The 27642-nt window shown below is 36.2% G+C and overlaps 1 protein-coding gene across 1 annotated transcript in view; it reads left to right on the top strand.

Annotated features, from left to right (window-relative positions):
- The window catches only part of SEC63 (SEC63 homolog, protein translocation regulator), a 57623-nt gene that overhangs the window by 15121 nt on the left and 14860 nt on the right, over window positions 1–27642 (top strand). The window contains exons 2-11 of the mRNA XM_042882631.1: window positions 4130–4229; window positions 5033–5147; window positions 7959–8071; window positions 9953–10014; window positions 12378–12436; window positions 13178–13228; window positions 15905–16013; window positions 17331–17425; window positions 20085–20217; window positions 21292–21384. Coding sequence (XP_042738565.1) covers window positions 4130–4229; window positions 5033–5147; window positions 7959–8071; window positions 9953–10014; window positions 12378–12436; window positions 13178–13228; window positions 15905–16013; window positions 17331–17425; window positions 20085–20217; window positions 21292–21384 — 930 coding nt within the window. The remainder of the gene's footprint in view (window positions 1–4129; window positions 4230–5032; window positions 5148–7958; window positions 8072–9952; window positions 10015–12377; window positions 12437–13177; window positions 13229–15904; window positions 16014–17330; window positions 17426–20084; window positions 20218–21291; window positions 21385–27642) is intronic.

Here is a 27642-nt window from a genome sequence, read left to right as displayed (position 1 = left end):
TTCCAACCCCTACGATTCTGTGATTCTGTGATACACAGATTATCGTTAGTGAGATTACTTCAGAAACTCACAGATGCATTATGCCTTTGCTTTCGAAGGCTCTCTAATACTATTTTAGGAGAGATGCTCTATTGTTAATGAGTTTACTCATCAAATGAGAAGTTTCTTTTGACCAAAGAAAAAGCAGTTCCCCCCGACACTTGTCTTCCAGTAATCCCATGTCAAAGCACAGTGTGTGAAGTGCTCTTATGGTGGTGTGTCACGTTCTGGAGCAAGAGGAAACAGACCTTTTTGACCAACTCTGGATTTTTTTCCCTGACAGCAAGGATTCCAGAGCTAAAACTGAAATGAAGTACAATTCTTATTGCATGCTGCTCAGGGTAAGGCCTTGCTGTAAAATATACTTATTCCTGCATGCTTGGGGTCTGCAGGATATTGCTGCGGCAGCATGCCAGTTCTCTGTTATGGCAATTCCACTGGAGTGAAAGAGAGGTCCTTGGAAGAGGAAGGCAAAGCAAAAAAAACCAACCAAACAAAAAACAACCAAACCCCAAAAACTTGATTTATCCACAGCACCTTGCTCGTTAGAGGATGATACTGTTTTTGCTAAGAAAGTAATTGTCTGGTATTCAGGCTCTAGCGCAACATATTTCTTCCTAACTGGTTAAGTATTTTCTTTGGTGCAATCATACAGGTTGTCTCTGAATAAATAGGAATTCTGTTTTTCCTAGATAAAACAGTAATATAACATATTTGCTACTCAGGATGATGTTTCACCAATAGCTTTTGCCTAAACTGGGGCACCTGCTGTCTTTCCTCTTCTTTCCTTATCGCAAGCAGTTGTCCACTTTTGAATTCCATAAGTTAATGTGTGTTACTGATTAATTTTATCAGAAGGAGTGCCTAGGGATAGCAGGAAATAATTTGCATGGTCTAGACTTGCTTCGGCTTGGGAAAGATTTGATTCTCTCTTTATGTTCCAGACAGATAACTATAAACATTCATCTCTTTAATGCCCTGTAGCCTTGTGTGTTGTTAATCAAATGAGACCGTTGCAATCCTAAGATTGGAAAGAAGTTAAGGATGTATTTTTGCTGATAGGGTTTAATCAATTGTAATTAGATTTGATCCAGAGTTGTTCACATGCTTGTGTAAGATGCAGTGGCTGCTTAGCATCGTGTCTTAATTTTGTATTAATCTGAAGGAGTCACCCTGTGCAGCATTGCTTTTCCAAGACATCATTGCCAGGGTCTCTGTAACTGCCTTAGGCATCATGTTTATCCTTTGAGAGGGCTTAATTTTTGCTCTTACCGATTGCCTCATTTTCCTTGATGCTGTTTTCAAATTGTTCACAAAATATTATTCCTGTGGCCGTTACTAGAAGGCTGTTCCAAAACCTCAGTTCTCTGGTCACTACAAAACACCTTCGGTTTCTAGCCTCATTTATCCTGTGGTCAGTTTTTATTTGACCTAGTGCCAACTTTAATTTACCTCACATAATTACTGTATATGTATTTATTTTCTTTTTTTACCCCTCTGTGGTGTCTTCCCCTGTGGGCATTTTGGAAGCTTTTTGGCTCAGTAAGGTGAATGATATTGACTGTTCTTGCAGGGAGAATGGAGACAAAGAAAAGAGGAGAGAATCATCTGGCACTTGTCAGGGCTGGACAGCAGGCAGATGTGAGATCTGGGGCACTGTGTCGCAGTACAGCACAGATTTTTCAAGACAAGGCAGAGCATCTTGTTGAAAGCATCTTAGCAAAAACGTTAGAAGGAGTCATATCCTGTTAGGCTTAATTTTACAGGATTAAGTGAAGTGAGCTTTCTTACCTCTAGGCCCTCTCCAAGTTCTCTTCATCACTTTCTATTTCTCCAAATGCAATGGCAATCCATTTTCACATTAATTCTGTGTATTTCTCCAAGCAATGTGGTCAGCTAAGACAGTTACCAAGCAGCAGTGTCCCTCAGTTGTGCTGCAGAAATGCCTGCGGGGATGTGTTGTGGATTGGGTCGGTTAGCTGATCTCAGACAGTGGGTTTGCATTGAACGGTTGGCTTCGTCCTGCTGCAGCACTGCAGAGACAGGATTGTAGACAATATTTGAAATAAAAGATTTGTAAAATGAACGCTTGTCTTCTATTAGGGAGGTGATATAGGTGACTTCAGTAAAAGCATCATGTTGTTTCCCAGTAACCATTTGAAATCTGTAGACCATTTTCCTACCTCTTTTGTAGCAGAGTTCTTTGGTCAACATTATTTAATTGTCTCTGTAGTCTCATACCATCAGCTTTTTGATACGCCAGCTCTATGCGCTGGTCACATCCCTCAGCTTTGCATTAAAAATCTAGTTTAATTTTAGGTAACTGTGTGCTCCCATCTAGCTGTGGTGAATCCAGTTCTGAACTACTGGAGGAGATGTCCCACAGTTCTTATCTTAAAAGAAATAAAAAAAGAAAGAAAGAAAGAAAGAGAAATTGCCAAACTAGCTTGGTATCTACCTTTAGAAAGTCAGTATTGCATTTTAACCCTGTATTCATTGCCATCTTAATTTTTCCTTGCAGTGTCTTCCTTACACAACAGCAAGATGAAACAGATTGGGCAGCTACTCAACCAATTATTGACCGTATCTTTTTTGTTTAGTAAGTTTCATTTTAGGGCCTATTTTAAATATGGGAACATTTTTTGTTCCCATAAATATGGGAACATTCTCCTTGCAACTCAGGAGAATAATGGAATCCTGAAGCATGTGTAGCTTACACAAGTAAGTGAGACAAGCCTGGAAGCTTGTTTGGGAGCTCTCTGAGTTGGATCAGACAATTCAGTCAAGATTGAATTATTTTTTTCTCTTTCTCCATCTCTCCATCTTTGGGGATGATAGGACAACTAAATCTCCAGAAGGAATCTTATCAAGCTGTTTGTTATCATATTGGGTCACTGGGAAGATACACTCTAGAGAATTAAGTAGTTCAGAATAAATTGATCCATTTGTAGTTAGGTGTTACTCTGTGCCTCTTGTGGCTGATCAGGTATTGTCTGCATTTCCACTTTCTGCCAAAGTTTAAGCTACAATCCTGTGCTCACATCTGATCTGGATCATGTTTTTCTGGCCCCAGATACTTTGCTTTCTGTGATGGGTAAATTACTTAAACAAGATTAAAGTCACTTTTAAATATGAAATTTCAGTGCTTACAGTAATTCTGTACAAGCTTTTCACCAATTTATTTTTATTTTTATGGTGTGAAAGAGTTCTTTGACCAAGTATAACCCGGTCTTGATGAATGCATAAATACAATTAAATTATGTTAATGGAAATAGCTTCCGTGTTTTGTCATGGTGATGGTGACAGTTTCTTCCTAATCCTGTCCTGTCCTGAAAGGAGATGGAAGGAAATGTTGTGAGCTGGCTTGTTTTTAATGCGTGTGCTTGTACTGAACTACAGGATTTACAAATAAGTATGAACTTCTCCTTCCTCCACAGCCCCAGTAGGAAAAGCCTAAATGAAAGCAGCTTATAAAAAAACAAGCGTTGCAAAGAAATTGGGAAATGCATCATAATTTGAACTGAGGAATTAGCTGTTCATCTAGCCTTTTTCTTTGGTTGCATAAAAACAGTTCTGCTCTTCTTTTCATATACAGTAGATGGTATACTGAAACGGGAGACTCATTGGAGTCGACTATAAAATAGCAGAAGAAATTGCAGGTGCATATTAGAGAAGCAAAAACTGGATTCAGAAGTGATAGCAACTGAAAAACATGGCAATTGAAAAATATAATGGATTCCTTCTAGGTCATGGAGCATAATCTGGAGTAACTTCTTGTGGTTATTGAAGGTAGAGAATCATTTATGTGGGTCAAAAGCGTTATTTCTTCTAGTGTTACTGGATTTTTTTTGTTAGTCCTTAAAATGACCTTCCACTGCCTTCTGAAGGATGAAGTGAGCACATGAGAAATGCTCATGGTCCCAAACCTGTCAGTGTTAAGCGTTTGGACAACACTTGTCAATGGGTGATTTAACACTTAGATTGCACTGTGTGGAGCCAAAAGCTGAACTCAGTGATCTTTGTGGATCCTTCCTATGATTCTGTGTTTGCCAGATTGATTAATCAGAATCCTTTTTGTTATTTTCCACAGAGCAAATTCGATTAAAGAATATAAGAAATGTCTATGGAAGGTGTTTGTGGTATCGCTTGCGGCTTTTAAAACCACAACAAAACATAATTCCCACAGTAAAGTAAGTGTGTTTCATTTGCATGACTTTCCACTAAAGCAATTCCTGTATCTTACTTTAACAAACATATGTCTGGAATTAATTGTACTGTGGTTGTTTTATATAAGATGTTTGTAATTTCCTGTGTTTGAATAACACCTAATCATTATCTAGTAGTGCTTGAAATAATGATGAATGCCTTGTCCTTTGTAAAATACCTGTTAAATGAAACTGTAAGCCTCAGTGCTAATAAATATGCAGACAGTGCATTTATTGTTTCTTAAAACAAAGTTCCTCCCTCACAAAAACTAGTGGTGCTAGCAACATATTTTGATTTAAATATTTAATATGTAAATATATGTCTTTGAATACACAACAGTAAAGAACAGGTATGTTCAAAGCTGAAGTCTTTGTATCCTTCAGTTCTTAGTTTCTTGCTCTCAATGTTTTACCTTCTGTTATGTATCTTTTCCACCTTTTTTTAAAATAACATTTGTCTATGTCTAGGATGAGATTAAAATCATCCTTTGGAAATACAAAGTGCTATTGTATACTGCTGAAGACAGCTAAAGAATAGAAAGAGGATTTGCTGATAGCGGCTTGCCTGTGTTTTGTTTTGTTTTTTCTTTTTAAATCAAGTGTCTCATCTTTGCCAAATGTTCTGTTATCACAGAAATACTCATACCTGCTTTAAAATTTCTGTAATACTTCTTGCTATTTTAATATTGTGCCTTGTAGACTGATAACAGATGGCTTTACATGTTATTTCGAGAGTTACACTAGACCTAGTGGATTTGTACCTGTTAAAAATTCTTTCTTCCAAACAGGAAAATAATCCTCCTTGCTGGATGGGCATTATTTTTGTTTCTTGCATACAAGGTTTCCAAAACGGACCGAGAGTATCAAGAATATAACCCTTATGAGGTTCTACATTTGGATCCTGTACGTAACAGCATTTTTCAGTAGTGTATATTACTGTAATTCTATGCTTTGTCTAGTGTTTTGTGTCTAGATGTTGAATTTGATTCGTTTTTTTTTTTATAAGGTAACTTTGGTGAACATATCTCATGATTTTGTTCTTCTTTGACATTTGTTGTTCATAGAATGGTTTGGGTTGGAAGGGACCTTTAAGATCATCCAGTTCCAAACCCCTGCTACAGGCAGGGACACCACCCTCTAGACCAGGTTTCTCAAAGCCCCATCCAGCCTGATGGATTTGAATACCTTGAATATTGAATTATATTGAATACCTTGAATACCTCCAGTGAAGTGGAATCCACAACCTCTCTGGGCAGCTTGTTCCAGTATCTCACCACTCTCACAGCAAAGAATTTCTTGCTAATACCTAGTCTAAATCTACCCTCTTCCAGTTGTTCATTGTAAAGTCTGTCATTAGATATTCTGTGATGACTTTTGCATCTAATAGCTTCAAAATTCAAATGACCTCACAAGAGCAGAGTAGAGAGGGACAATCACCTCCCTGTCCCTGCTGGCCACCCCTCTTCTGATGGAGCCCAGGACACCATTTGCAGGCACACTGCTGCTGGCTCATGTTAAGCTTTTCATCCATCAGACCCCCAGGTCCTTCTCTGCAGGGCTGCTCTCAAGGACCGTTCCTTCCAGTCAGTAGAATGCCTGGGATTCCTCCAGGCCAAATGCAAAACTCTGCAGTTTGCCATGTTGAACCTCATCAGTTTCACCCGGGCCCACCTTTCAAGTCAGTTGAGGTCCCTCTGAATGGCATCCCTTCCTTCCATCACGTCAACCGCACCGCTCAGCTTGGTGTCGTCAGCAAACTTGCTGAGGGTGCACTCGATTCTGTCTTCAGTGTCATTGGTAAAGATGTTAAAGAGCACTGGTCCCAAGACAGACCCCTGGGGGACGCCGCTCTTTACCGGCCTCCACCTGGACATAGAACCATTGATGACCACCCTCTGTCTGCGGCCTTTCAACCAATTGCTTATTCACCGAGTGGTCCACCCATCAAATCCACGTCCCTATTTCTGGGTTAACTTTGGTTAAACAAAGCTGACAAGGAGTAAGTCATTAGTGGGTTTTCTTTTGTATTCTTTAGCAAATTTATACAACTCTGAGGGGGAAAAAGGTGTGTATGTACTGAATTCTAACTTGATATTTATTAAAGAAAATTTATTAGCTTAATCAAGACACATGTATCTTATTCAGATGAAGAAACCAATACTGGAATGCTCTGTGGTAGGTAGAGCAAAAGGAAAGTTGAATTAAAACTAGAGATGTTAAGAGATGAATGGATGAGTATGAAGATGCATTAGTTGCAGTAGAATTGTTTAGTAGAAGTGAAGATTTCAGAACGTGGTGGTGTTCGATGTTTTGATGCTATCAGAGAATGTCTGAAAAACTTCTTGATTCAGCCTGTGTGAAAGTTTACACCACCTTCTCCTTCTATCCATGTAAAACCATTAGAGTTATTGCCAGCCCTGCTGATGTATGATACAGTTGTCGAAGTGTTATTACATAATGAAAACGTTGGTGTGGTTTAAAAAAATAAAATGAACTTTGTTTCCTAAAAGTTGATGAAAGGGTTGAAGATGCAAGCACTTGAAAACTGGTGTGCAATAATTTTCTTCTTTGCACTCACATCCACTGTTTGTATTTTTGCACTTTCCAGCTTGTGCTGCTCGTCTGACACTTCTGTATAGTCTTGAAATGACTGTTCTTACTCAGTCTGATTTATAGCAGATTGAATTCATCCTGTGCTGCAAATGAGGCAGGCATACTGTTAAAATAGCAGTGGAAAATAGATATATTGTATAAAAAGACATGAGGTAAGGTAGCAAATGAAGCCTTAGGGTAGGTTAATTTCTGGTTAGGTTAAATTCTGTTTAGGTTAGGTTAAATTTGTTGAAACAGTGTAATCACTTTAAAGTAACTTCTGGTATGCTTATGAAAGGCTTCAGCCTGCTAGACCACCAGGTGTTGGAGAGCTCTGTTGGCGATGCTTCTGTGCAACTTAAAAAACTTAGTGGAAAAATTTTATCTGCTTGAGTTAAAGCTGTCTGACCTGAGTTAAAATTGCCTGAGTTTACTTGACTAATGAACTTCCCAACCCAATGTGAAAGTTAGTGTACGTGGGATTGTGCAGGTGGCATCTAGCAATGTGCAGTGATAGAATAAAGACTGATCTTTTTCTCAGCTCTAAGTAATGTATTCCCTTTATTTGAGAAGTTTGAAATAATTTGCGGATAGGATATTTCTAGTCAAAGGCAGTCTTAAGTAGCAGGGCTATGAATTGTTCTTGTGATAGACAAGACTTGCAAGCTGCAAGTGAACTTTCATACTTGATTTGTGAACCCTTTGCTTAAATAGAGGATTACTGCAAATTAAGAATTCTTTGTGTTCTTCAGTATGTTCAGGGAAAAATCAGAATTGTTAAACTGTATAAAAGCCTTATTTTTTAAATATAAATGGATGAGCAAGTAACACAGGAAAAAAAAAAACCCAAACAATATCCAATTATCTGAATATCTTTTTGTTAGCCTGTGGCTTCTAACTTGATTTAAAAGTAAAATGATTATATAAATGTTATTAGAAAAAAACTGTAATAGTGTTTCTACTAGATGCATATGTAGTTTCATGATCATATCATGTTAGAACATAATTCTTTAAACATGAGTGATTCAGAAGAATATCACGTGATATGCTTTAGAATACAGATATAGAATAATGGATTTGATTTAGTATATTTATTAATAACATAAAACTTTCTTTTTTAAGGGAGCAAGTATATCAGAAATCAAGAAGCAGTACCGTGCATTGTCACTAAAATACCATCCAGATAAAGGAGGAGATGAAGTTATGTTCATGAGGATTGCTAAGGCATATGCAGCGTAAGTTTGTTTTCTGCCTGTAAAAACACTAGAAGGATTAAATCTGTAAGGTAATAACAAGGGTGACCTAAGCAGCCAGAGATTATGTTTTTGGATATATGATAAACAGAACAAAATGAGTCAAAATGTGACTAGATTCCATGCATGCCTGTTATGTGTACAAGCTAGGAAGAATAATTTGTTTGTTGAGCAGCTGTGACAATACTGTAAGGTATTAGTTCCTTGTATTTAACTTTCATGTCAGCTAGGAAAAGTGCTTCCACTGTGACACAGGCTGAATCTTAAAGATGACAAAGAACAAAAAAAGTGTTGCAGTGTTTAAGCAACAAATCCTGTTGTGGCCACTCTAAAGCATCCCTTAGACAATAAATGTACTGTTCATTTCATCTGATAGTAAAGCCACAGTAAGAAGCAGCATTCTAATCCTGTTCCCATCTAGCAGTAGAGGTGCTTCATTCTGGTTCTGGTTGTTTTCTTTCAGATCTGTCACATCCCTTTTCCTTTGTACTTGGCTTGCAGACCTGTTTTTTGACTCAGTGACTGTTTCATATTATCTGTATAGTTCTTAAAAACTGAATCCTAGGAACTTCTTTTTCTCTGAAATATTTTCTTGGTCAAACTTCTGTTTGTGCATTTCTTTTTCTTTTCTTTTTTTTTTTTTTCAAATCCAAGTGAAGATGTGAAAGCCCTTTAGAAAAATGAAGTTATCCGTAATAAAAATCTGGGTTTGATTCTTATAATGCTGTTTTTTTTTGTTGTTGTTGTTGTTTTGTCTTGTTATAATGATCATCCAAGGAGCTAGCAAGTTAGTTTTAAGTCAGTTGTTTATCTGGTTGATCTTACTGAGATGGAAAGCCAACACCATGCTCACTTTGAGTAGTTTTGAATTTATTCTTTCTGCTTTTAAACCACTGCATCACTATGGAATCTCTTCAATAGAAGACTATCATACTGCTGTCTGAACTACTGAAAAATCTCACCTTTATATTTTGCAAACTAGCAATCAAATGCTTGGTGAGTACAGTTTTATACATGTGCAATAATGGTTGCAGAGGCGTATCTTAAAGAAAATGACACCAGAGTTCCTTAGCCCTGTTGTCTGGAAAGAATACATGCTCAATAGTTAAGGTTGTTAATAAGGATGAGACTTAAAAATAAGTAGGAGATCTCTGACTCACTGGATTTCTTTTCTGACAGTCTTCCTTATAGCAAATGTGCAGTGGTGTTTCCTAAAGCAGAAACTTCCTATTTCCATGTAGTAACAGGGATTCTTCTTGAGATAATCTGTTGGCAAAAGAAATGTCAATATAGGATAGGCATAGGAATGGTAAGATCTGCCTTCACTGATACGAAACTAGATACTTCCAGAAAGGAAAGATACAACAACAGATAACCAAACAAATGTGCTATCAGGGGCTAAAAGTCTAGAGTAAGGGAATAAAAGCCCATGCAAACAACTTCTGCATTATCAACTCATCTTGAATATTTACCTTCTTGCCTCCAAAAGGTAGCTTCTTTAACTTGCGTTGTCTTTTGAAACTTGCTTGCATAAAATGGCAGTGGAAGGTGCTTTTTCTTGAGAGCGAGCAGTCAGTCTCACAAAAGTGAAATGTGATCATTCTTTTTTACTATAAGAGGCTGCACCCTTTTGTGTCTGATTTCTTTTAATTTCAGAGTGCTAAGAAAAAAAAAAAGCCTGTGTATCATAAGGGAAAACAGTGACATTGTTTTTCAGATTTTATATAATCAATAAAAGTTTTTTAGTTTGTCAAACCATCTCTGAAAGAAAGTAAAATGCCACATTTTAAAGTTTCCGTATGCTAATGACTTAAAGAAATTTCTTAACTTCTGTGTTAACTTAGTATTTCTTCTTGAAACTAGCTTGACTGATGAAGAATCAAGAAAAAATTGGGAAGAATTTGGGAATCCAGATGGACCACAAGGTAACAACTATGAATGACAAAAGTGCTGTCATTTCTGTTCGTTAAGTTTTGAATTTATTAAGATGTGTAGTACTTGTTCACTTGAGAGGCACTTCAATCTTAGCATATATGGAATATATTTTTCCTTAGATTTGAAGATACGTTTGATCAATTCTTTGCATGTAAAACTGGCACTGGTGTGGTGGGAGGAGTGAAAAGTCAAGATAGCGTTTACTGTATGTTTCTTTAACTTTTTATTAGAAAAAACAGAAAGGGTTTTTTTTTTCATTATTAATACACCACTTTCATTAAGTACTTATAGTGAATTGCCAACATTAAAAGGAGTTATAAGCAGAAAACAGTCCGTTATTCTTCAGAAACTTCTCATTTTAAACTTTTTTTTTGTATTTATTTATTTAATTTTTTTTTTTTGTATTTATAAACACAAATATAAGTAAGAACTTGCTTCAGAAATGCCGTCATCATCAGCACAATGGCACTGTTAATATTATAGTAAAGCTTTCTTAAGGCCTTTATTGATTTTTTCCATCCAGAAGCTATTAACTTATTTTTGCCAAAGCATAGGAATTTGAGTTAGACTGTATGTCAGAGTACTTGAAGTGACCTGAAGCTATGACTTTAAAACAAGATTTGTCCAAAAGCAGATAAGATTTTGAAGGTGAGAAGATCCTTGTGTGGTTTGCTCAGAGGAAGCTTTCACAGACTTAGGAACTTATGGTTCTTGAATGTGAAAAGTGAAGTGATTCTTTGATAGGACAGGAGTTCACACAGTTAATTTGTAGGCGTTCTGCTCTACTGAAACCTTAACTCAGCCTGTGGAATAAGAATTCTCTGCTTTGCTACTAGATCTTGCACTGTTGCTTGATCTGAAGGGTTGGAAGAAGCCTGAAATTCTCCTCCTATCTTATGTGACCTTGTTCCATGCTGCTGTGTGAGGAGCTTTCTTTCTCATTTAATGAGATCTTTTCATTTGCGCTCTAATGTAAACAAATGAATCTGGGTTATGTACTCTGGTTTTTAGTTCTGTCTAGTCAAAGAAGGGAGATAGGTATATAGGTATATTCTGGGATGAGGTGAAGAACATCTTACATGCCTAAAGTGAGATGAGGTGCATCCCACTCTCTGTGTCTAGCACAAAAGAAGGACAAGCAGTATTCCATTCCCTGTCCAAATGAATCAGAATGAAGGTTAGAGACAGGCCAACAACTTTATCACGTCTTCAATATGACTTGCTCCTTTAAGTAAAATACTTCGTGTGCAGAATCATTTGCACAGTATTTAAAAGCAGATGAATAAACCTGGAGAATAAAAATACATGCTTTAGGAATATAAAATGTAAATTGTTTCCCCTGGGTATTTGCTTGTGTTTCATGTTGGTGAGCATGGTAGGAGGCAAGGAGATTCTCCAACCAGAAGAGAAAGAACTTTTTTGTTGAAATGTTCTATTCCTAGAACAATTTGAAGCTACAATCCTAAAGATCAAAAGTTTAGTGTCCCACAGTACCACCAGTAAAACACACGTTACGTTTTCAGTAGGTTCTTCTAAAAATGCGTGACTTTTACAGTTAGGGAAGTACCATCAAATTCTATTTATCAGCCAAGGCATTTCCCATAATGTACTGCAGTAAATTCAGTCAGTGTTATTCCACTGAACTCTTAAGCTTGAGATGTGTGTTGGGCAGATGTTGAGTTTGATTTTTGATAAATAGTAGTTTCCAATTGAAGGGCTTCTTAAAAATTGTGTTAGATTTGTGCATAATAACTAGTTATCTGAATGAATGGCTGTCAGAACCTATTGGAAACACTATCAGTATTTTCTAAGCATGTAGAAGTTCCTAGTCTGTCCTAATTCAAGGTGATGTAACTCACTGATCACTGCTGGTAGTGAGGAGATGATTTTTTTTTTTTTTTTAAATTTATTTTTTATACAATAGAGTGGGGAGGTTTAATGTAGGTCCTGGAAATCATTAAAGTTGTGGGGTTTTGCTGTTGTTTATTTTTTTCTTTTTTCAATTTATGTGTTTACTGATCTATATTTAAGCTGTGGAAACTTCTATGAGGCTGAGCTTATAAGCCTTTCTACCTGCAAAATCTTTCTCTCCTTTCATGTTAATAAATCTTGCATGTTTGTCTCATTGTGAAATGCTAAGATAAAATCATTGGGATTTCAGATGTTGCACTTACAGTTTCATTGCATACTTGAGTATATTTCTAATTTGTGTTTTTGTTCAGTTAAATTTGTTAGAATTTTACTTTATGGTAAACATGAGTGATTTTTTTTTTTTTTTTTTTAGTAGACTTAACATGATTTAAATATATTTCCTCAATATTATAGAGTGAACCTCTTTTCTTTCATCCTACAGCTACAAGCTTTGGTATAGCTTTGCCAGCTTGGATTGTGGATCAGAAAAATTCAATTTTGGTGAGTCAGCTTACTTAGGTTGATATTTTAAGATGGCTTTTCAAGTATTCACCTTAAAGCATGTGCCCATGCTTAATTCTATGTTTGAGTCAAAGCATGTAGAATGTCAGTGCTGACATTCTGGTCCAAATGTGTCTCCGAAGCAAGTTCCGTGAGTCAAAAGTAACAGAGTAGCTTAAATCTAACCTTTGAGAGTAGACCATTAATGTGCTTTGAAGGATTTAATTGCAGTGATAATTAAGTGATGCTGTGGTCACCCCTGCTGCGAAGCATGTGTTTGCTGTGGTGAGAAAACACATACACAATTATTTCTGCTTGCTGGATTTCTGTAGTTCCATTTGGTTGCTATAGATGCTGTAATCTTAGTGTCTATATGTTGTTCTTTCCATTACATTTGTTCCTGCAACATACTCAGCTTGCCTGCTTGCTCCTTGTACGTTTATCATCTCTGTCCACTGCATCACAATTTAGTTACCGACTCTGTAATAATTAAATAATCCCACCGATGACTTAAATGGATGGCTTAAGTGGTTGCTTAGCTAAACAAATACTCCTTATTTAAACTCTACCCAGTAGATTGTATTACTTTTAAGTTGTTCTTCAAAAATAACTGCTATGCAATAAGATTATTTTAACTTGTAGTAGGTTTGTGGTAATGCTGCTTGATCTTATTATGAGATAAACAAGAGTGGTATTAAGAAATTGAAGTTCCTAATGTCATTTCTTCTTTTTTTTTCCTAGGTTTTGCTTGTATACGGGCTAGCATTTATGGTTATTCTTCCAGTTGTTGTGGTAAGCGTTATTATCTGATTAATATTCTACCCTCTTTAAACAAGCTGTGAACAAAGCTTGCTCGGACATTAGTGGACTTGCTCATTCTTTCTTTTCATGGTGAGAGAGAGCTTCAGTTTTTTAAAGTGAGTGTTCTCTTATTGAAAAAGTACAGTTGTTGTAGTGTTTATTTAAAAAAAAATAATAATGCAGTGCTGTGATTGAAGGGGACTGACTGTTAGGAAAACAGCAGATAATCACAAGAGTTAGAGATTGGGTTAGGTAATTTGTCTTGTCCTTTCAGTCATGTGTCACAAGATAAGTAATAGCATTTGGTGAAATGAGAGTTTATTCAGTAGTGTTACAGTAGGGCCAAGACAAAGATGCTTTTGGCTGTTGGTGTGGGAATGATTTCTACTTGAGGAACAAGTTGTCTTCTTGGTTTCTCCTGACTGCCTTTATTTTCATAGTTTTAATTGTTGTTAATCTTCCATACACTCTGAAATGTCTGCTCTTAACATTTCTTTGTGTGAGGAATCAGTTGCAAGATGAGTAATACTTCAGGGCTCTGGTATTGCTTCTGACCATTGTCCCTTATCCTCAGAAAATGACTCTCACACTCGGAATTCCTAAACTTTCCTTTCTCTTTGGGAAAAGATTTTCATTTGAGAAATTCTGCTGGTCTGTTGAGAACTGCTCATGTCTTTGTGTACAGGACATCAGCTTGGCATTTTCCCTTGTCTTAGGGAGTGTTTCTGCATCACTGAGGATCTAGTGTAATAAATTTCAGATACACAGTTTTCAATGAGGAGTTGAGAAAGGAGTCTAAAATGCAGCGTAAGACGTCTACCTACACATCTTTCTTTTCTTTTTGGGTTTCATTTGGCATGAGTTGATGCTTTTTTTGTACGTGTGTACTTTTAATGATTTATACCAGGTTTATCATAGCTCAAGTGAAAGTAAACTTCCGTTCTGTTGTTGTGGAAAAAAATGTCCTGAGCAGGATCAAAAAACAATCTGCCTCTTCTTGTCTCTGTACCAGATGTAGACTTCTGCATTCAAACTTGTCATTGTAAATTTCTTTTATAGTCGGTGAAGAGGAACAGACATTTTTATGGAGCAAGCTATTTTATCATTTCATTCTAAAGTAGACATATAAAATGATTCATGCCTTTAATAGGGCTGTTTCTCTTTTATGAATCAATAAAGAAGCCGAAGTTAACTACGGTGTAGTCATTTCATATCCGCGATAGGCATCTTAAATAAAGTAAGGCTAGTTCACCCTTTGAATCCACATGTATAAAGGGAAAATACGGATATACAGTTCTTTATAGACTTCTGTTGACTAAAATAACAGAAAATAAAAACAAATAAAATAAATATAAATAAATAAATATATAAATAAAAAGCAGACCAAAATAATGTTCTGCTTTCATATGTGAGATGAGATAATAAGCTACTTCTGCAAAAGCAGTTAGGACTTTTAGGGCAGTCTCATTCATGTAGACTTTGTTAATGTTTCGCTTCCTGTACCTGTACTTAATTTGACAAAAAACTTGGAGATCCTTGGGATTATAATATAAATTATTCTGTAGAAAAACTTTTCAGAACTTCTGTATTCTTTTGTGTGAAGGTTTATCTATTCATGGAAGAATCAAAGTTAATTTATTCAAAACCAGCAAACGAACACACTTTTTATGAGGAGAATGTTTTCCAAATAATTAAGTAAATTGCAGAGTCCTCACTGTGCTATGGGAGTTAATGCTATTGCCTATTAAATTAATAGTAGTAACCATTGATTACTACTTCATTGCTTGCTACTTTTCACTCATGATAAACTTTACACCAGATGGAGATTTATCTTGGATGTTTTTCTCAGGTTAGTGAGCTTTGTTTACAGAGAGAATTTTAATGAACACATTGCATCTTATACTTTTCCATGCCACTTTTCTTAAAATTATGGACACTGTTCAGTGAGTTCTGTAATTTGAAGTCACTGGTGTTACTGCTTATAAGGGAATTACTGGAATGTTTCTAAAGGTTTGGGAAAAAGCTTTGGTTGTCTTAAAAGGGGGTATGGCTTAGGCTGGTGCTGGGTTACCTCCAAATTCCTCTAGCAGAAGGTGGGCCTCCCTGTGCCATTAAGGTGGAATTTAAACCACTCTAAATTCTGCTTCTGAAAAGCACATTTTAATTGGGTGACTTCAAGAGAATTTGCAGAAAAATAATTCAGAATGAAAGTTCCCTTTTTGGTCTTGGTTTATGCTGTAATCAGCCTAAACTGAATTTGATTTGAATGCTGTTGCACGATACTACTTTCTTTGTAACTGGTGATTTGAGTGTATTCACTAAAATAACACCATAAATAAACAAAACTGCGTATATATGTGTGTACGTGCATGTGCTAGGGGGAATCTTTAGGCTAAGAATTGTCCAAAAATTTTTAGCTTCAGAATCTCTCAGATGAATACATTGATGCACATTTAAAGTTCATTTTGGAGAGGATTTTTTTTCTTTCTTCTTTCTGAACTTCATTTGACCTTAATGTAAAAAAAAAAATTGTTTAGGCTTGGTCTCTTTTTTTTGTGTGTATGTGTGAGGTATAGGCTACCTATGAACAAGTATGAGATGATCTTGTGTAACTATTTTGATACTCCATTGTGGCTGACGCTGTGTTGTTCATACAAAATGTTTCAGGGTTCCTGGTGGTACCGATCGATACGATATAGCGGAGATCAGATTCTCATTCGGACAACTCAAATATATACGTACTTTGTCTATAAAACACGGAACATGGACATGAAGCGTAAGTAAAAGGCGTCTTGACATCCTGATGTGTTCATCTGGAAATGTCAGTTGGTGTTAAAATCCTTTTGCTTTGTAAGCTTTGTTACATTAAAGTATTGTTTCTGGTTCTTTCAGAGTGTTTCTTCAAACTTCATTTTTTTTTGCAGGTGAAGAAAATTTTCTAGAGAGATGACTTAAATCACATAGTGAATTTGCTTTGCTTTTGCTTGGTTATGAACTTCACGCTGGTGAGGTATCAGTGCCAAAACTCAAGATTAAAGTTGAACTAATCAAACTGGGCTAGGGAAACAGTGAGACACTTCTGCATGAGTTGGTTTGTTTTAGTTATTTTTTAAGACAAATGAGTTTATAAGACTTGTTTTCTATCTGTGAAGCTCAAATAGTAGAGAAGTATTTAGATTTGTCTAAAGCTTTTTGTTACACTCTGCTCAGGAAGTAAATAATAATTGGAACAAAAATGGCAGCTAATGCTCAGAGAACTTGTTTACTTGTTAGTAAGTGGAACTCGCTGAGCACTGAACTGGCAAAGTAACTGACTTGCTCAGAGAAGAACTTGGCCAAATTTAAGAATGAAGCTTGAATAACTGTAGCTGAAAAAGTTATAGGAACCGGAGCAAATGACAAGTTGGATTTTCTCTTGTTTGCTATGGCAGAGGTGTCTGATACAATTATGAGCAGAAAGCTGTCTAGAATATCCAATTTGGCTGATTTTTAATCTTAATTAGATAATGAAGGATATTTTGGGGTACTATGGATTTTCCTAATCATATTTTCTGCGAGAAAAGGACCAATGCATTATCTTCATGGGATTTGTTTGCAGGGGTTTTTATTGAACTGCTCTTCTAATCATTAAAAGGAAAAAGAATGGTGAATTCTCAATGTCACTTGAACAGAAAAAGGAGTTAAAATTTTTCCTGTTATTTTGCCCCTGGTATACACATTGTGGTGCAGCCTCAAACACATATATTGCTGAGGCAAGTGATTCTGGGAGCATGCAGTAATGATTAAACTGCAGTGCAGTGATGTCTGCTAGTCCTAATGAAACCTAGCTATAGTTCTGTGAAGACATTTATTGTTTGATGCCATGCAAAATGGAGTCTTAAGTTCTCTCAGATACTTTGTGCCAGGCATTTGCTCATGCCAGCTTTGCTCTGTAACAGTATAAACTGATCCAATAAAAAGAGAACGTGAATATTCATAGTTTTTGGGGAAAGAGTAGAATTAACCTTTGTGGCTGAGATTTCTGAACAAATCACTCAGTAGCACAAGATATTACTGATATTTTTTTTCTGTATACCTCCCTTCATCTTTGCAGGGCTTATCATGGTTTTAGCAGGAGCATCAGAGTTTGATCCTCAGTACAATAAAGACGCTACGAGCAGACCAGCAGACAATGTTCAGATACCACAGGTTAGTTACACTGAGAGAGGTTTTATTACTAACTTACCCCTTCGAGGGAAGAGGGAAATGGCACACTTGTTCGACCATTTGGTGGAATTAAAGTTCTCAAGGCATTAACTGTTAAGATTGCATCTGTACTTTTTCAGAAGTACGATTAGAAGTAAGGCTTGATTTAGAATTAGAAAAAAAAATAACATTAACTGATTGTAAAGCTTAATACTGATAGAAATGATTTAGTATACAACCTATTGGATTGCTTTTTGGAGGAGCAGTGGACTAAATAATGAATTTAAGTATCGGTCCTCATACACATTGTGTATCCGTATAAAGACATGATTGCTGCTTGATAGTTCCTTAGATAGTATTTAGAATTAAAACCAGTTAAATCAGCAGCACAGTTCTGGTTAAATATGTTAATGTTGAAATAAAATTATGATCTTGTCTGAAGTAATTATATCTTGAAATATTATAAAGGTTCGTCCACGAATATCAATTCTCTTCTGGTTGCCTTTTTTCATTTCCATTCTGTCTTCCTAGCAAAGATACTGTAATACGTACTGTGACAAATAATGATTGCTAGCAAAGATTAGGAAATATTTTTTATCAGAGACTGGCGCTTTGGTTTAAAGCACAGTACACAAAATGCTCCACTTAAAAATAGTTTGGGTCTGCAGAATGAGAGAGAGTAGTTGTGCTGATTTAAACTTTGCATGCACACGGTGAGATTTTCAAGTCATAAACATGTTTCCATACTCTAAACACAAATAAAATAGACTAAGATATCTCCTTACTTAACTGTCCTCATCTCTTACAAATTCTTCATCTTCTCTTGTAGACTTTGAGAAGGAGCTGGAATTATGGTTAGGTGGTTTTCTTTTTTTTTTTTTTTTATTCAGCCGGCATTTTGCTTGTGAGCATGTGGCTGGGGAAGATCATCTTGATCATCAAATCTTCTCCTGTGCTGCTGCAAACACTGTGGCATTGTGCAAGCCCTTTACATTTGGTCATTTTTCACTTAAAAGACAGTCAAGCCTCCTGCTCCAGAACTTGCTGTTCTAGTGGTTAGCGGTCTTGTTTGTGACAGATTTATATCTGTAGTTTTTGTCATCATTATTCTTGAATTTAAGTTATTCTTGCTGTGCATGTTCTTAATGCATTTATAGTCAGAAACAATAAGCTGTTTGTTTTCTTTTTGCCTTCATTTTGTTGAACTAGGACAGCTGCTGTCTTTCAACACGCTTTCCTAGAGGGCTCTTCGTTTCCCTCATCCTGTTAAGTGCTGAATGGGGTACTGTTCACTGATATATTTTTAAGTTTGATATTACTTTTCACTTTGGCTGACCTGAACTTCCCACAGTATTCCATGTTAAGTCTCAGCAGTGCCTTAGTTGCATTCCCTGCATTTCCGTAGGGAATAACTTTAAGCATACTGTTTTCCACAACTGTTTCACTTGGGTGCATTAATGTATTCTTCAAGCCTTAATTCTTGTTACTATGCAGTTGTCAACCTTACATTTTATGCTCCTGAATTTTGTTTGATTTCTAAAGCTCCGGTCATCAGTGTCATCTGTGTTCTTTATTTCTTAATATATGCCAATACAAGTCTCTGAAGTATCAATGCAGAAAGATATTGCTAATCATTTTTGATAGTACATTCTGCTTTTCAGGCCATTGTCATTGTTCCCATTTTTATTTCACCTTTTTTTCATAAACCTAATATTGACACTTTTTGTAAAACATTTCGTATCTAAGTTTTACTCTCTTGGACTGGTGTGTTACACCAGAATGTGATTATAAGGAACTTCTTGTTTAAAGATTTTTTTTTTTTTAATAAGTGTAGGGAAAGTCTAGTTAAAAGTCAGTGTTGATATCTTAACTTCCCTTTGTGGACAGAGATTTTGGAACCTCAATCTCTCCTCAGGTGACTTGACCTAAAAAGTGAAGCTTCTGGGTTGTCTTGATTCTTATAACTATGAACTTCAGTTACTCAGCTTTGCAGCCTCTCTCTCCAGGGTCTTCAGCAAACTCAGGTGAGAGACCTGTTTGAACTGTGCATCTTGGTCCAGTCAGGATCAAGTTAGGTCATCCTGAATAAAGAACACTGTGCCTTTTCCAAGTATGGGCGATTTGTAATTAAGTTAAAGTACTTGATCTTCAGCCTTCAGAGAATTTAGGCTTATAAACCTCCTTCTTTCTGTGATATTTGAGAGTATTTCTGAGGAAGCTGGCTGGATCTCAGGTGAGTGAAGAGTCTCAAGGTGATGCTGTTACTGGTGCATACTCAGTGTAGTATAAACAACCAGCGATATGGCTGAATCTAGTAACTCTTGGCAATAATATCAGATTCTGAAAATGCTGAGCAAGCAATATAAATTTACTCAGTGCTCACTGAAGGCAAGTTTTTTGCATGCCAATCTCTTCTCCTCCTCCCTCCACAATTGAAACGAGACAGTGAAAAATAACTTCTGACTTTTTGGAGCTGTATTATAAAAAACAAACAAACAAATGGCCAATGTTCATCTATACAGATCATTTCAGGGAAAAATTACTTGAAAGCTCGCATGTGTGAATGTGACATATTTCTCCTTGTAAAATAATCTCCTCACGTTTGGTTTTCTTTGGCACTGAAATAGCCGTTTGTTTAATTATTATTATTATTTTTTTTTAGCTAATCAGAGAAATTGGTGGCATAAATTTAAAGAAGAATGAACCTCCACTTACCTGCCCTTACAGCCTGAAAGCCAGAGTTCTATTGTTGACTCATCTTGCCAGGATGAAAGTTCCTGACACCCTTGAAGAAGGTAATGATGTCGCTGTCTAATCAGACACTGTTGAAACAACAAATTGCTTGCTACAGTGCTCATAAATGTAGTTTTTTTATCCATTAAAAAGTTGCATGGATTTCTGCTAAATAATTTATACATAGAACACTTTGTTTTTCAACTTGAATTATCGTTTAAAACATTTACTTAGCATTTTATCATTCTCTTGATAGCCCAGTAGTACTAATATCATCATCACTAATGCTTCTTGGCTGCAAAAGTGACTTTGTTAAGAATGTTTTTTTTTTCTTTGTAATAGACAAAAAGAGATTTGACATATAAAGTATCTTTCTTTCTCAGAATAAAGAGATTAAGGACAAGCTCCCATTATATAAAGCATGGGAGATGAAATTGAAACTTTAAAATATCAATTACATATGAGTTTCAGTTTTCCATTTTACAGTTCTTCGTGCTTGTGAACATTCAGATAAATTAATGTAGAAATGTTTCACTTTCCTTTAAGCCATGACAGTAGTGGTTTCTAAAGCTGACCAGTAAACTTGAGATATTCTATATTTTAATTCAAAATTAAAACAAACAATAAAGATTTTTTGGTTCATTTTCTCTTTTGAAAACTAAAAAGAGAATTTGATCAATTTAAATTTCCACTAAAAATCTCTCCCCTTCCTTGCTACTGAGATACCGATTCTTAAAGCCTCATCGTTCTTTATTTATAACCAGATAGTACTTTACAAGTCATGTTGTTTTTTCCCTAATTTGATGCTTCACTTTAAAATCCCGCTTTTAAAAACAAGAGATTACCTAAAAGGTAAATTGTCTGTGACATTACATTGCTTTTTTTGTTTTATCTAATAAGTACTTTGTGTGGAAGCTGTGTGTCTTGACTGTAAAATTTTTGTTCCTTCTTAGTTGTTCTTTCCTGTTTTGCTAAGGAATATTATAGATACTTCAGTGAGAATGAAGTGGTATTTTTTCAGAAATACAAGAATGAATACAAATGAAGACTGCACAATTAAATGCCCATTTCATGTAAACTATTCACTTTTTTCATAATAGAAGTGCAACGTAATTGCAGCAAGTGTTGTTTTGCAGATCAGCAGTTTATCCTGAAGAAGAGTCCTGCGCTACTTCAAGAAATGATTAATGTGATTTGCCAGCTAATAATAATGGCTCGAAGCCGTGAAGGTAGGGAAAGAAACTGTATAATTAAAAGCAGTAAATATCATTCTTCATTGCAGAACTTCAAAAAGAGTCTGTGGTTTTTGTGGAAAACTTCATCTGTGATATTTAGAAATGCCTAAATGCACTTTTTTTCCCCACTGTAATGAAAGAGTTCTCTACTTTGAAGGCTGAAATGCTTCTGTTTCTTCCAAGTCCTGCTCTGAAATCCTGGGTATCTGAGTTATGCTTTTAGTTCTTACAATTTTTGCAAAAGCTTCTCCTTGAATGCTTTAAAAAACCCTTCTCTTGAAGATCAGGTCTGTTTTTTAGTATCAGAGCGCTTAGTATAAGATATATTGTATTCATCCATCTTTAACTTGCATTCTTTTATAGTTCTTTCTCTCCTATAATGTACATAACTTGTTTTTTGACTTGTTTATTGCTGTCATTCCTTTGTTTTTGTGTTGCTCGAATTTCTCTGTTTCTCTTACTTAAGTTGTTTTGCCTGCTACGTAGACTTTTTTTTCCTGAATTTTTAATGACAGGTTCTTTGCTAAAATTGTTGTTAAAAAAAAAATGTAATCAAAATATATTACATAAGATTTTCTGTTTTTACTATAAAAAGGGAATTATGCTGAAAAGTTTTGTTTGCAGAGTAAGGACTTACATCTTTTTCCTTTATCACAACAAATGTAAGCAGGGCATTTTTAATGCATAATCCATGACTATTTTGTTGTTTGTCAAGCAGTACTAATTAGCTGGTCTTTACTGGGCCAAAACACATTTAACAAATGTTAACAGCCTCCTAACAAGAAGGGTTTGAGGAAAGATCTTCCCCAACACTGTTGCAAGCACTGCTGGAAATGGTGTTCTGTAATCCAGTAAAGTGAGAGAGGATGTGAACAGTAAAATGCTGTTTTACTACCCTAAAAAAAAGGAAATATTGAATACGTGTATTTCTATTTCTTTTTTTAATCTCTGCTTTTAACATTCTTTGAGACTGCTGGAGACCAAACTTGAAACCTAAAAATACAGTAGCTGTATTTTTCATTTTGTAACTTACTGTAGCGTTTTATTTACTGGTGATTATTAGATCATAGGTAGTAGATATGTTTTTGTGAAGCTTCTTTGGACAAGCACTATAACAATGCTGCAGAAGTGCCTCCAGTATGGGTTTAACATTGGGAAACCAACTGCATGGACTTCAACAGGAGCAAGGAGGCGAGGCAACTCTGGATATGTGTACAGAATAGGGGATGAGAGACTGCAGAGGAGTCCTGTGGAAAGGGATCTGGGGGTTGTGGTTGGTGGCAAGTAGAACATGAGGCAGCAGGGGGCCCTGGCAGCCGAAAGGGCCCTGTACCCTGGGGGCACCAGCCCAGCACTGCCACTGGGTGAGGGGAGGGCTTGTGCTGCTCTGCTCTGAGCTGTGCGGCCTCATCTCCAGCGCTGGGTGCAGGTTTGGGCACCATGATATAAAAAGGAGACAAAGCTGTTGGAGAGCGTCTGAAGGAGGGCTACAAAGATGGTGAAGGGTCTGCAGGGTAAGACTCCCATGTGTGGGGAGCAGCTGAAGACCCAGAGTTTGCTCAGCCCAGAGCAGAAGAGCTGAAGGGAGCCCTTATGGCAAACTGAATCTATGTAGTTGAAGTATAAAAAGCGCTTGTATGGAAACATCTTTTTTCCTTCCTTATCTCTTGTATATGTCAAATGCAAGTATTTATTTTTACAGAAAAAATCATCCGTCAAACTTCTAGAAATGTCTTTTAAGATGACCTATGTATATTTGTCAAGTAGCTTTTTTTTTTTCCACTTGTGCAAAATAATACAACCAAAAACTGATTTCTTTTACTGTAGTTGAACTGAAAGTCTTTGAAAAATGAAGAATGCTTATATCTCTTGTAAAAGCTGAGATAGGATATCACCATACATTGACACACTCTACAATTTGACCTCCAAGTAGCCATATTCTTCTTCTTTATTATATATTTATATTATTCTTTACTATTCTTCTTCTATGTTTACATAAAGATTCTTTTTTTATTTGGTGAAGTAATGATAGTTTATAGATGTGTTTTATAAACTGCTCTGAAGATCCAGAAAATATACAGCTGTCATTGCATATGGTAGAAATTGCTTCCATAGATAATAGGAAAACAAAGTAGAGATATATCACTGGTATAGTTGAGCTTAGTATTTCTTTAGCAGTTTTTCTCAAAAATATTTCCACAGCTTTAAAGTGCCAATATTTAGAAATTGAATCTACCAAATCTTTCATGAAAATATTCTAACTGCAGGCTATTAAACTCGGTGTCTTTTGGGTAGCATGGTACCAAGTAGTTGTTCTGGCCAATGATAATGAATTTTAGGACTTAAAAGTGAACCACTTAAGAAACATTAGGTTTTGATCCACTGGAAAATCTCATGTTTGCTAATTTGTTGCTCAGTATATTAAAACTGTTGGCTCTATCTCTAATGACAGTAGATGCAGAGAGGGTTTTACTCCCTGCTGATTTTCTCATTGGGAACCAACTGGAAATTGAAGTTGTTTTCTTAAGATATGAGTGATATGAGTGATATCCAGATTACATATTGTAATTTTTAAAAGCCTTTTTTTGTTTGTTTGTTTGTTTTGTTTAACTCTGTATTCGTTATCTTCATGTAATTTTAAATATCATAAAACATAAAATGCAGAAGTTCCTGATTTCAGTTCTAATTTTCAAGTCAGTGACATTGTACTTCAAATTAATTATCATGTGCTATAATTAGCAATAACTGTCCGGAGGTCCTTGCCTTTGAAAATACAAAGGTGAAGGCATGAGTTCATATTATCTCTGAAGAAATATTTTGTGGATAAATCATAATTTGTGGAAGCATAATTGATAGTTGGATGAGAAGTTCATTGTGTACTACATTTGTTTGTCTTGAAAGTATCAAGTGATATTATCAGTAGTAAAATCCATGCATTTGGAAGCATCTGTAAACGTTTCTGTATATTTCTTTGTAATTATCTTTTGAAGAAAAACACCTTCATAATGAATCTTCAGAATCTTGATACTTGGTTCTGTATAGCATTTGACTATTGGTCCCATGTCAGCTGTTCTTAAAGGAGGTGCAAGCAACTCTGCTGCAAAGGACGACTTACAAGTACCCACAAAAGCCAGGGATGCTACTTTTTTGTCAAACCCTACTAGAAATAATCTATCATAAAAGAATGAATATAGGTCTTAGTTTTTAACAGATCTATTGTTCTTTGCAAATAAATTTGAGATTCTTCTTAGTTGTTCAGATTTGTTATTTGCAAGAAACAGTTTTGATTTGCTTTCATAAGAGCAGAATGGATATTATTTTCATTCCAATCCAGTCAGTTTTATTTACTGCTATGACTTCTTTATCTTTGTGGAAAATGTGGCAGTTGTGAGCCACCTTCTGATAAATAGTACATTCTTGCTGAATTTCTGTACAGCCTGTGAGACTTCTTTTACATTCTGCTGCCTGAAAAATGCACTTTGCTCTGTGGTATCCCTTGCTTATATTATTTTGTATTGATAACTGATAGCTCATAGTGGCCAAAGCTATCTTGTTGGCTTTGTTGAGATCATCATTTAGGTAGAAAGTTGCCCTGTCAAGTGAGGAGTGAGGTGTTTGTTATCAAAAATATGATGTGCTCTGGTAACTGTAGAGAGATTAAGCATCATCTCAGCTGTCCGCACAATTTCATAATTCAGATTGGGAGCTGAAAGTGGAAGTTGTGGTTTGACCCATTCTCTCACGAGCAGCTATTATTTGCATTTAAACTAGTGATTGATTTCTTTCCTGTCATATGTTTTGAATCACTTTGTGCTTCATAGATTTAAGGTCATCTTATTTTGTGTGCTTTGATAAGCAGAGGCTGTCAAAATGTGCAGTAATTACAATCATATTATAGTGAGAGCAGTTGAGTGTTGTTAAAAGCTAGACTGTCTTCTTGTTGACTTTAAAGGTGATACACATTCCTGTATTAGTTTCAGGGAACTAAAATAATATTTTCCAACTTTGAAGTATTTTCTAGTGTGACGTAGATGGTGAGTTTAATACTTAAAGAAAAATGAATTTCAGCTTTGTGGACTTAAAGTAGATAAATTTCCTGTGAAAGCCAGCTTGACAGAGAATGTTTTGGACTCTTTTATTAACTTAGTTTGCAGTATGATTTTCCAGCAGACAACAACAAACAAAAAAAAGCAGAGAATGTTGTAGATAGGTAAGATGAAAGGTACGTTTTGTGCTGTTTAGTTGGGATGTCAGTCTGTCCAATACTATTTTTCGGAAGGTACAAATTCTATTCTTGCTCGTTAGAATTTCTAGCCATATAGTTCCCTTCATAATCCTCTGGTGTTATTTTTCTGTCTGCTTTGCATATTAATAAACAGCATGAAGATAATACCTTGTGTTTAAAATAAAAAGTCCTGTTGTGTAATTTGGTTTGACAGCTGATTACAGCTTGGTGTGATTCATGAGGAAACAGGCCATGTGAGGGGAAAAGGGTGGCAGCAGAAGAGGTGATGATGCGGTGATCTCTCACATGCATTTAACAATCCGTAATAGTTGCATATAGATGTAATTTATAGATGTGCAGCAGGGTAAGTGGTAGAAGTGAAGGAGAAAACATGCTGAAGACATCAAGCTTGTTCTCTTCAATCAGATTTGTTATCTTTTCATATTTCCTCTGTAAAATGTTCTAAAATTAATGCGAAATTGTTTTATATTAAAAAAGTAATGAATTGCGGCCACTGGCATTTAAATAGAACACTTAGCAGTTTTTGCTTTGGCTTTTTGTTGGGGGGGAGGGTGGGGGTGGTGATGGGAATGCAGGCTATGGCCTATCTGCCCTCCAATCCAGATGCAAGTAAAAATGCATTTATCCACACTTAAAATTGCTCTGATGCTGTGTTGTTTGATCATGCAGCCCTAGCAGAGTATATCTATTCCATCTGGCTATCCGTCTATTTATTGAAAGATGCCTGTGTTCCTGTTTTAACATCTCAAACAAAGCTGTAACAGCCAAATCCATCTATACCGCATATTCATATTTGTATATACATGTATGTGTGTATGTAAGCACACAAATATTTGTATTTATGCTTATATACTGAATATAGCTGTAACTGCCAAGGTAATTAAATGTTGATGTCTTCTGGGAAAAGTTTAGAAAAATGCATACAGTGGTTTATAGGGAAACTGACAGGCATCTTGAGTTATAGCTACCTTCCGTAATACTTACTTAAAATTGTCCTCAGTTCTTTCGTATGCTACATGGAAATTCAGGAGAAAAAAACAAAAACAAAAACAACCTAAGTAGATAACTTATTTTTGTAACTTATTTTTCTTTTTTATCTAACTTATTTTTCTCTTCAACTGCAAAGTATGTACAGAGCAACCTGAACATTGCCAATTCCAGGCTAGTGGAGGTTCACAGGTTCCTGGAGAATTCTGAATTCTGACTTTCCTGAACAGGGTTTTGAGAAATCTTATATGTGAATGGACAGTTATCTAAGTATCTCAGGATGTGAAAGTCTGTCTGATGTGGTCTTTTATTTCATTGCAGACAGGATGAATACTACATGGCTTCTTAAATACTTTTATTTTTTACTTTTGCTGTTTTCTACTTAAGAATTTCTTGTTATGTACCTTCTCCTTGTACTTTAAAATACTAAAGGAGTTGCTATTTCTATAAGAAAAATCTTACAGATGTTCACTCAGACACCTCTTTAACCTTTAGATTTGCTTATAACAGAATTACAGAATTGCAGAATGGCCAGGGTTGAAGGGACCTCAAGGATGATGAATCTCCAACCCCCCTTGCCACATGCAGGGCCACCAACCTCCCCATTTAATACTAGACCAGGCTGCCCAGGGCCCCATCCTATCTGCCCTTGAACACCTCCAGGGACGGGGCATCCACAGCCTCTCTGGGCAGCCTGTTCCAGCACCTCACCACTCTCTCTGTAAAGAACTTCCCCCTGACATCCAGCCTAAATCTCCCCTCCCTCAACTTCAAACCATTTCCCCTTGTCCTGCAGTTATCTACCCTTTCAAAGAGTTGATTCCCCTCCTGTTTGTAGGCTGCCTTTTTAGGTATTGGAAGGCTGCAATGAGGTCACCCCACATCCTTCTTTTCTCCAGGCTGAACAAGCCCAGCTCCTTCAGCCTGTCTTCATAGGGGAGCTGCTCCAGTCCCCTGATCATCTTTGTGTTTCTCCTCTGGACCCTCTCCAACAGCTCTCTGTCTTTCTTGTGCTGGGG

This window comes from Lagopus leucura, unplaced genomic scaffold (genome assembly GCF_019238085.1).
Source record: "Lagopus leucura isolate 7727_CA_CO unplaced genomic scaffold, USGS_WTPT01 Super-Scaffold_73, whole genome shotgun sequence".
Classification (NCBI taxonomy): Eukaryota; Metazoa; Chordata; class Aves; order Galliformes; family Phasianidae; genus Lagopus; species Lagopus leucura.
This window is presented reverse-complemented; position numbering and strand designations above follow the sequence as displayed.